Consider the following 11,727-nt stretch of genomic DNA (forward strand, 5'->3'; position numbering starts at 1 on the left):
TTTTTTTTTTTTCCTTCGAATAATGATAGGATTACAAGTAATCCACAATTCTATCATAATTTGTTTACGCAGCAAGTTCTGAGCAATAAAATTGTAGATTCACATGGAATAAAAGTCCATACAATGGCTTGTCTTTTCAATCATGCCATGTCTCTTATTTCATATTTTCAATCAATGAGAGAGAGAGAGAGAGCTGCATGAAAAAGTGTGTTCCCCCCCCCCCCCCCACCCAAAGAAAAAGAGAGAGAAAACATGTTTTTTTTTTTTTTTTTCAAATAATGATAGAATTACAAGTAAATCCACGACTATATTATAATTTGTTTACGTGATGAGTTGTGAATGATAAAGTTATAGATTCACATAGGTTCATCACTTTTACTCCACTACTCATAACTCGTCCTGTGAGTAAGTTGTGACAAAAGTTATAAGTTTAAATGTGGTCCTCACAATTTTTATTTTTTTATTTTTTTTATCCTAGACATATGCAGAAAGATAAATTTGGGATTTTTTTGGGAGAAATAAATTTGACACAGGTGATTTGTTTACGAATGGGGAAAACTATCGAGGCAAAATCCCACCGGGTGAATTTAAGGTCACCACTCCTGAAAATCCATTATTATGAATCACAAGCGATTACAAGTATAAAGAATTCCATTACTTATTACCAATCTACAGTTGAACCCTTACCTCAATACCTAATTGGACTTGTATTGTAGTAGCAATCTCTATGTTCAATGTGTGAATACCAATACATGACTAACCAATGATGCACGGATCCCAGTACGTAACTGACACACCAACTTGAGGAAGATGTTGGTTGCAAAGTTCTTTAGTTCATCAACAATGAAAATCAGGAAACTCTTTGGTCACAAATCTCTTAGCATAAAGACATAGTAGCTTCTATAGAGAATATGATGAACTAGAGTAATTTCTACTTCTGGTCACAATAGGTGTGTATTTTGTTTTCAACACCTTGCATCACTTGTGGCGGCTCTTAAAATAATCCTTATATATGTCTAGGGTTGTGAGAAAAGAAACCTTACACAAATACTCAAGGATATGCGTGTAATCAGATCTGGAAAACCTGATTTCGTAATTCTTGACAAATACAACTTGTGTCGAGCTTCTGTCGAACTTCAGCAGTAATTCTCGATAGAAAGGATTCTGTCAAGACTTCTGTCGAGATTTAATGAGCAGCACATTCTTCACTTATTTCTTGGTGTGATTTGCATGGTTTCAGTACTTAAACTTGAACACTTGTTTCTTAAAGTACTAAACACATCTTAGATCTACCTAATTACAAGTAAAGTGCATTTTGTCAAAAGATTATCCAATTACATAAATATGTCCCTAACAATATTAACTTTTAAAAAATTTGAAATTTTGTACACTGTAAATCTAAAAAAAGAAAAAAAAAAGATATATTATAACCTTGACAAACAAGTACAACAACATAATTGAGATGACTTTCATTTTTCTCTTTTTGTGAGGATAATAACATTGACAAACAAGTACAACAAGATAATTGAGATGACTTTCATTTTTCTCTTTTTGTGAGAATAATAACATTGACAAACAAGTACAACAAGATAATTTCTTTGGTGGGGAAGAAAGAATATTATAACCTTTTTTTCACTAAAGAAAACTCTTTCTATTAAAAAAAAAAAAAAAAAAATTCAAACAGCAAACTTACATGGGCATGTCTCTACTGATAGACCTTTATTACTACTGTTAAGAGATTTAACATTGCGGATTATTTATGGTGCTTGAATAAGAGAGATTTAAAATAAAATAAAATAAACCTTACCTCAAACTATTAGTGATTTTTTTTTGTTAGTATTTTCAACATGGATGATTCTAAAAAATTATTAAGTAAAAAATATTAAAATTGTTAAGAACTTGTCCATGGAGATGATAATGGATGAATTTCATGTTTTAAAATATCACCATTAAGCATAACTTTGATGGGAGATTTTATTTTATTTTACTTTTTTTTTTTTTTTTTACATGTTAATGGTAAACTAAACTGCTTATGTATATACTAATATGATAAGTTCTCTTCAAAATTATAAACATAAATAAATACATAAATAACTTTTTTTTTTCTTCTTCTTCTTTTTTGCGTTTTGAGTTTATCTTAACTAATATCTCAATACCATAATTTTGCCCCAAGCAAAAATTTATGAGTCCAACATTGTCTATGATCTACATATTGATTACTGAACAAGTATATCAAAATCAAACTCTTCAATCCAGTGCAAAACAGGTGCAGTGATCACAAATAATGAGGATCAAAACCAAAAGTCTCGAAGGACATGCTGGACTCATAAGAGTTTACTCTATAAAATTCTCTTTATTTTACGAGTTTACTTTATAAAATAAAGAAAATTTTGTGTTTGCCTATTCTATTATATATGGCCATCATCCTTCAATGAACTGCATGATTTACATCTCTCTCTTCTCTCAATAAGGAACAGCAAGATCTCACCTAACAATCTAGCCCTTTTGCCCTTTTAGCTTTTTATCGTATGACCTAAAGGTCAACGCTATGGGACCAGACCACATTTAATTCATGTAAGATAACACATGTCGCAAATAAGAGAACAATGCAACCCGTAAAGGTTTTATTCTAATTTTTTATTTTTAAAACTTCAAATTACATTCGACATAATTATTGTCAACGCAATGGGACCAGACCACATTTATTTTATTTTTTGGGAGAGGGGACCAGACCACATTTAATTCATGTAAGATAACACATGTCGCAAATAAGAGAACAATGCAACCCGTAAAGGTTTTATTCTAATTTTTTATTATTAAAACTTCAATTTACTATGTGTAAGTTTGGATCCACGTCTGAGTTTTACTTTTGCGTTTTTTTTTTTTTTTTTTTTCTACACACGTTTCAGGGGACAAGCGCAACAGTAGAGTACTGTTCAGTACTGTTTGGCCCTGTTTTTTTTGACTTTTCTGTCAATAAGTGGGTCCGTGCATTGTTTATGGACCCACAAATTTCATTTTTTATCAATTTTTTCATTAAAAATGGGTCCCACAATGCTATTCACACATTTAAAAATTATTTTGCTACAGTATTTTCAGTTTTCAGTTTTCAGTTTCAGCAAAATAAGTTCTATCCAAACACACCCTATACAAAATAGGCTTAGAAGCCCAATCCTTGTCCACTACAAGAAAGCCCAAAAATCTACTATCTTACAGGTTGGGCTTAAAATGCCCAGATATTCTTCTCACGAATTAGGCTTAAAGACTACAAAACTCCTCGTCAAAGTTCAAGGCCCACATCACGACTTTACTTCAAAATAAAAGCTTTATTTATACAAAGAGTAATGCTCAGGATATAATTTTATACCATAACTCGTCACGTGGCGAGTTATGAGTGGTGAAAGTGTGTCCCCACATGGCCCACCATCACACTTCCACCACTCACAACTCGTCACATGACGAGTTATACACAAAATTGTCCGGAACATTACTCTTACACAAAAATAGTCATGGGAATTTTTTTTTTTTTTTTTTTTTCATTCAAGGGCCACTAGGTTTATGAGGCCCATGCTCAAGTGTGAGAAACGCAACCCAAGAGGACAATTAATGTTATATTTTTATTTTTTGATGAACGTTAATGTTATATTCTACTCTTTAATGGGCAAAGAGAATGAATCAATCTAAAGGTGCATATTCAACCATCAATATCATTCCTCTAATCTAGTGACTTACCTCACTAGTAAATTTGCTTACAACAGAAAAATTAAGAAAACCTCAAGAAATACGTTTTATGTTGAAATTAAGAAGCACAAGTTAGAACGCTAATAGACATCCTCCAAATAGAACACCTTGCGTTGCTCAATCATACATATATGCGTAAAGGCATAATGTGAAAAAGTCTTATTTATAGCTTAGCACTTAGCAGAGAGAGAGAGAGAGAGAGAGAGAGAGAGAGAGAGAGAGAGAGAGAGAGAGAGAGAGAGAGAGAGAGAGAGAGAGTAATAGTGTAATACATAGGTAGTCTTGTAGTGATGCTCCAAACTCTCACAAAGTGGGTGGGCCCTATGGTGAGACCCACGTGTAGGGCCCACCCACTTTGTGATAGTCTAGAGCACTACTTCAAGACTACTTAGGCTTTTTTTTTTTTTTTTTTGAGAGAGAGAGAGAGGGAGAGAGAGGTATTTGTCGTTGTGGCAACAAAGAGAAGATATGTTGAATCCATGGGCATGACATCATATTGTGGAGGGATCCCAATTTAAGGATTTTGCAATGATGAGATGAGTTTTGATATAATTATATATATATATATATATATATATATATATATATATATATATATATATATATATATATATATATATATATATATATATTTAGTTGTCCCTTCCATAGCTTCCAAAGCACCTTAAATGCGGCCCTTGAAGAACCACCGATCGAAGAGGGTAACATATTACTACTAGCAAACCAAAAGATTGAGAGAAGATTAAGTTTCAATCCAACCAACAAGTTTGGTAAAGGTAGTTGTAGGAAAGCACCTCTGGATACCTCTGGATAGTACTTCTACTGAAGATTGGAGATATAAGAGATGGTGTATAGCCATATAGGTACTCTCCCAATACACCCAAATAGGTCTCTCAGAAATCAATGTCTAATATGTAAAAGCAAAAACTGAGAGAATAGAGAAGTAAAATGTTAAAAACATTGTTTAACTTAATTCGTTTTGAAATCCATTTTAAATATATATAAAAAAACACAAATGGTTTTTAAAAAATCAAGGGACAATTGAGAGAGAGAGAGAGAGTGATATCAAAGTATTAATTCATTGAATTAACCAATAGAGTAAATACATGGATTAATTATCTATAGTTGTGCATCAAATATTTATAATGAAGGAATTTATATGATTATTTTTAAAAAATTTATAGAAGAAACATTTTTTTTAAAAAAGAAATATAGAAGAAACTACTTTTTGCTTAGAATAATAATAACAATAATGATCATATAAAAGGAGAGATCTCATCTGGTTATGTGGGAAAATATGAGGTTTTGCCATGTGACTCATGCCTTGAGATTTTCTTTATTATTTTTTTTTTAAGAAAAAGATTCTATTTATTTGGGTTTTCAAAGTTTGTATTTATATCAAAGTATTAGTTTATTGAATTAGCTAATACAGTAAATGCATATATTACTTATATATAGTTGTGCATTAATTATTTATATTAAAGGAATCTATATGAATATTTTATAAAATTTATATAAGAAACTATTTTTATTGGGAATAATAATAATAATAATAATAATTTAGAATATGACAGTCTTCCTCATGTTTATTTGCTTTGACAACAATTGACACAAAAAACCACCAAAATTTAATATTTAAGAATTCATTAAAATTAATCTTAAGCGTTTAGATTTTATAATTCCTTTCAATGATTTCATATATATATATATATATATATATATATATATAAATCAACATTGTACTAATTATTCATTGTAATTGAGAAGATTACTAAAAGGATAAATATATTTCTTTTGTTATATTAATTAATTTAAGTGGTACATTAATTATTTAAGTATAATGAAATTTTGATGCCATTTTTCTAATATTTATATAAGAAAAAATTTATTTTAAATATAGTATTCTTGCTTAAATTTAGTTGCTTATTCTTGGCCAAATTTTGTTGCTTTAATAACATTTGAACAAAGTCCAACAAAATAAATAAATAAATTTAATAACATACAATCAAGAATATAAAAATAAAAAATAAATAAAAAAGAAGAAAAATATTTGCATTTTTATTTTACCCAAACGATATTTGAATTTTTTTTTTTTTTTTTTAGTGATATGATAGAACAATATTTGCATTCTTGATAGGCATGAAACATGTCTATCCATATTAGTCCCTATATCATGCAATTTTCAAATTTGTAAACATATATATTATGATGAAATTACTATACCACTTTTATCATCTTTCTGTTTTGTCTATAAAATTGAACACTAAATATTATAATTTTTTACAATGAAAATTATTGAAATATTTGAGATAAAAAAGAAAATTATTAAAATATTGGAGGAAACTAATAACAAGTTAAAATATATGGAGATAGAAAATCCATGATAAAATCTTGAAAAAGAGAAAAATATCTAGAAGAGTAGAGAGAATTTTGGAATGTGAGAATAGGAAAAAGTTTCTGAATAATCCAAACCTTCTTGTTGTGTGTGCACCCCTTAGCTACCAGCCTACCCTCTACATACCTCTCTATAGAACTATTAGGATTGTACTTAATTCTGTAAACTCATTTGCAACTAATTGGGGTGTTTTGCCACTAGGTAAAGGAGCAACATTCAAGTGTGATTCAATTCCAAGGTAGTGATCTCCTTGTCCATGACATCTTAACCAAGCCTTAGAAGTAACAGCTTGGTGAAAAAATTCAGGTTCAGACTCAATACTAGTGGCAAGAACAAATGACTCTGGAGCAGGTACCTCTCATCCTTTGGCCACCTTTGTATTGTTTTCAGATGAGGAACATATTATTTTAGTAGAAATTAAATTTTGTACTGAACGTTTGTGTACACGAGGAACATGTTATTTCAGTAGAAATTAAACTTGTGTGGAATGTTTGAATAAAGTATGATGACAACACTCAACAGCACTTAAGAGCCTTTCAATCACAACAGCAACAATTGCAGCTCTATTACACTGTACAACTCTAGGTTTATCAAGAATACGCAGAATAGCACTTCTAATTGTTGATTTATTGCTAGATGATTTATTGCCAATTTTATGGATAATCCATCCAAGACTTATCAGTATTTATCAAATTTGTTCCTATCTAATGGAACGCTATTGGATCAAATGACAAAAACATTGTTGAAAAAAAAAGATGGCTTTTCCCAAGATGAAATGAAAATTGAATTCATGTAACAAGAGAAAATTTTGTCATTTCTTAACCGGAAAGATATGTGGCTATGAGATAGGGATTAAGTGGAACAAAATTGACTGGATGGTGGAGGTGTTTCCTATGATAACAACCAATTCTGATAAAAGAAACAGTAACAATATTTTTATAGTTGATAAACATACCTGAAAAAAGCAAGAAGAAATCCACAAATTATTGTATATTGTAAAAACTGAGACAATTGAACCAATTTAAGAATAGTATTTTACTTGGAAGCCCATTATGGTTCTAGACTTGCCATAGATGAAATGCATGATCAGTTATGCCTCTATTGAAGGTTGTCAATTGTAATTATTCAAACGAGTTTGAGATCTATATTTTTTTTAATAAATTTGAATTTAGAATAGGTACTCTCAATTCAAAATTGTCTTTTTTCATTCTTTTAGTAAGTGCACCGAAGTTGACATGGACCAAATTTGACTGTTGGTTTGCTGATGTAGTTTAATAGGAGTGTAACAACAATAAATAATATGCTTTAGATTTTAGATTAAGTAGAAACTATTTGCACCAATTGAGGATTATATTAAACATAATAATGATGATGATGATTACAATTTCTTTCTTTTCCTTTAAAACTAAATGTATTGGTACAATCCAGTAATTATATCTCATATACCTTGTCTACATTTACTCTTCCTCATTCCTTTCCCATTGCAACTATAGAATACTGCTTAATTACCTAAATCCTGCATCTATGAGCTATTGAATCACTCCCACCCTTCATGGTAGTGACTCTTCACTAATTTGGGCTAGCTTGTTAACAGTGACATCTGTCATTCTGTATCTGCTAGTTCCATCTCAAGAACTAGACCGCAAAGGTGTAAACATTTTCTTTAGTAAATGTTCTTTATCCTAACACATACTCAGCAACAGTAAATATGGAGTCTAATAAATCAAACAAGGTGCAGTAGGTGAAATTATACACTAAATTTTGTTTCAAATAACATGGACATGAGGTATCCTGGTGACAAGCATGAGAAAAATACAAGAGTATTCTTGTTTTTTTGGGTTTAGTATTCTTGTTATTATTGGCAACGTTTTTACTATTAATTGCAGTCATTGTCTATGCATGAACTATCAACTAGGCTGAATGGAGGTCTCTTCTAATTCTGGACGTGTGACTTCCAAAAATTTAATGAAAGAAGCCATATTGCCTTATTTAATATCTGAGTTTTGTTAAGTATGCATCAATTTAACTGTCACCAATATCAACGTTTATTCATTATGAGTGCCATGACATAATTCCTATCTTTTATCATCTGTACAGACCTTGCTGGTTGAATTTTCAGATTGTGATTCCTATTTTGTAGAGTGGCCTGCTTTTAAACTAGTTATTTGCAGCAATGAGTCACAAGCTGCTTAATTGAAAAAAATTTCAGTAACTACTTTCTTCAATATTATCCATGCTTTCTTGATACTGAAAGTGAGACTTATCAGTAGGAAAAGTAGACAATGAAAAAAAAGCAAAAAAGATAAACGTGACAGTATATTGTAGACACATGAGTTTAAGACTACTCAATAAATGTGACAGTATACATTAGGATAAATATATGCATGCTACAATCAAACGAAGTGACCATTTAGTCATTTACTAATATACATTAGGCTGTCTCAAAGAAATTCTTCTTGCAGATTAGGCTGCAATATAGTTTCAAGTGTTCTCAAGAGCTGCAATGTTTCTGCCTCTGGCTCTTCTGCTCTCATTATAAAGGAATTTCATTCTTCTCTAAGGCTCTCCTTTTCTTCTTCTCAATCAATTGGATGAACCTCTTGGTGTCCATTCAAACTTTTGGTGTGATGATGACCGGAAGTAAATCTCACAGAAGAAAAAAACAATGTTTGTTCTTCCATCATATCATTAATCAACTAAGCAAGTAACAAATAATAGAACATACTTCAATATTCCTTTTAATCAGGTCTATAAATAATACTTGCGACTCACCTGTAATTGTGATGTAATACACAAGATTGGCAGTGGCACAATGATATAACTATGACCAACATCAGTGATTATGACAAATGCAAATAATGAACAATACAGCATACATAAGGTTGACAATTATACTTTTAAGTTCTAACTTGTATTTTTGCATGATACATCTAGACATCAACAAAGAGGAAAGCATGCAAACATAATCGATTAAAGAATAGTTCATGCCGAGTACAGGTCAATAACCAGTAATTATTACATTCTAATTGTCTTTGATTCTCCTCTAAGGTACTCTCCCATCATCTCCCTCTATCCTTAAAAACCCAATTTATTATGAGACTTGCCTCTGAAAATTTACACGAACAAAAGAACCAATAAGAAAAGAGAGGTCTTAAATAATACTAATCAATTCATAAGCAAATTTCGGCCTTCTGGTATGTAGCCAAAATGAAATTTTATTACTATTAAGAACATTCACATCAGGTTTGGTAAAGTTTTAGTCAAATTTATTTGGTCTAAAAACCCATTTTAAACAACTCATTGTTAAATATTTTTACATTAGACACAATACTTTATATCTATGAGACAGGCCTCATAACTCAACTAGTTAACATCTTTTAGTGTGTCTCTCACATATAAAATTCAAATTAATTATTGAATTTTAAAAATTAAATTAAAAAATAAAAACCTAATTTTTTTCATTCTTTGTACTTTTTTTTTCTCTCTCCTTTTTTTTTCCTCATTCTCCCTCCCTCCCCTCTCTCTCTCTCTCTCTCTCTCACAGCTTAGAAAGAAAGAAAAAAAAAAATGAAAGCCTCTCATTGAGTTATAATAGTGGTCATCAGGCTGAAAATCAATGACTTGTAATAGTGCTGGTAGATTTTGTTTGTCTCTCATAGAAAATGATAGAGTAGTATCCAAAAACTCCAAGAACTTCAATCAAATTCTGTCACATTCCATTGCTTCAGGTCTCTTCCAAGACCCATTTGTATCAAGCAAACTCCTGCTTCTCTCTCTTTCTCTTTCTCACTCCAATGCCAACAATCTCCACTTCCCTCACACCCTTTTCTCTCAAATTCAGAACCCCAATATCTTCGCCTGGAATTTCATGTTCAAAGCTTACTCACACAGTAACACTAGCACTAACACTACTTCCTCACCACAACAATGCATCTCTCTTTACAATCTCATGCGCCGCCGTTTCGGGCTTTTCCCGGACCGCCATTCTTTCCCTTTCATCTTCAAAGCTTGTGCCCGTCTCTCACTTTCCCACAAAGGTCAAGAGCTTCACTCCCTCACGTTCAAACTCGGTCTCCAACACGATGTCTTCGTCCAAAACGCTTTGCTTTCCATGTACTCCTTCTGCGGCTTGCTTCACAATGCTCGCCAAGTGTTCGATGAAATACCACTCTCTGTTCGCGATGTGGTGTCTTGGAACAGTATGGTTTCTGGGTATATACAAGGACGTTGTTATTGGGATGCCTTGAAGGTGTTTGATGAAATGCTTAAGTGTGATGTTAATGCAAGGCCGGACGAGGTTACTGTTATCAATGCTCTCACCGCTTGTGCAAGGATTAAATTTCTCGACATGGGTCGTAAAATTCATGGATTACTTGTACGAAATGAATTTGTTTTAGATGTGATACTAGGTTCCTCCTTAGTAGACATGTATGCGAAATGTGGGCAAATGGAACATGCTAGAAAGGTTTTTGATACAATTCCGGATAAAAACGTAGTTTGTTGGACTTGTTTGATTGCCGGTTATGCACATTCGCATTTGTTCAAGGAATCCATTGAATTGTTCAGGGAAATGCAGGCGCACGGAGTTACAGCAGATGCTGCTACCATTGCTTGCGTAATTTCTTCATGTGGGCATTCTGGTGCCTTGGATCAGGGAAGGTGGGTGCACACTCACTGTGAAAGGTCAGGCATTCACTTCAATCTCTCTGTCAAGAATGCTTTGATTGATATGTATTCTAAATGCGGAGATATCCAACGTGCCCTCAAGATTTTTCATGCTTTGAATTTGACCGAGAGAGATGTGTTTTCTTGGACTGCTATGATTACTGGGCTTGCCATGAATGGGCAGTCTGATGAAGCATTGAACTTGTTTTCACAAATGGAAATGTCAGGTGGTATTGTTAGGCCAAATGAGGTTACATTTCTAGGAGTCTTGTCTGCTTGTAGCCATGCTGGACTTGTAGATAAAGGGTTTCACTATTTCAATCACATGACTCAAAGCTACAATCTCAAGCCTCGTATTGAACATTATGGTTGCATGGTTGATCTTCTCGGCCGCGCTAACCTCTTGGCTGAGGCAGAAAGGTTTATCAGTGCAATGCCCATTCAACCTGATGTTGTTATATGGCGATCCTTGCTTTTTGCCTCTGGGAGTCATGGGAATATCGAATTGGCAGAGTTTTCAGCCAAGAGGATTGAAGAATTGGAGCCAAAAAAGTGTGGGGCACGTGTTTTATTATCCAATGTATATGCTTCAGCATCGAGGTGGTCTGATGTAAAAAACATGCGGAAAAGTATGGCTCTTCAGAGAATCCAAAAGCTTCCCGGATGCTCTTTCATTGAAATAGACGGTGTAGTTCATGAATTCTTTGTTGCTGACGATTCACATTGTCAAATGGATTCTATATATGAGACGATTATTCGAATCAATAAAGTTATACAAGCTGAAGGTTTTGACACAGAGATCTAGGATTGTCATTCAGTGAAATAAAACTTGATTTAAATTCTAGTAAACTTACTAATCTTTGTAATTAAAAGCTTAAATGTATGAAATTCTTAAATGCTAGTGAAATTGAAAGGTAGCACTGAAA

The 11,727-nt window shown here is 32.3% G+C and overlaps 1 protein-coding gene across 1 annotated transcript; it reads left to right on the forward strand.

The window, feature by feature from the left end:
• Positions 1–9,646: 9,646 nt before the first annotated feature.
• LOC126727472 (pentatricopeptide repeat-containing protein At1g08070, chloroplastic-like) lies at positions 9,647–11,727 on the forward strand. The gene has a single exon (XM_050433147.1). It carries the CDS (start codon positions 9,753–9,755, stop codon positions 11,604–11,606), a length of 1,854 nt encoding a protein of 617 aa, XP_050289104.1. The 5' UTR covers positions 9,647–9,752; the 3' UTR covers positions 11,607–11,727.

The sequence above is a fragment of the Quercus robur genome, chromosome 5 (genome assembly GCF_932294415.1).
Source record: "Quercus robur chromosome 5, dhQueRobu3.1, whole genome shotgun sequence".
NCBI classification, from domain to species: domain Eukaryota; kingdom Viridiplantae; phylum Streptophyta; class Magnoliopsida; order Fagales; family Fagaceae; genus Quercus; species Quercus robur.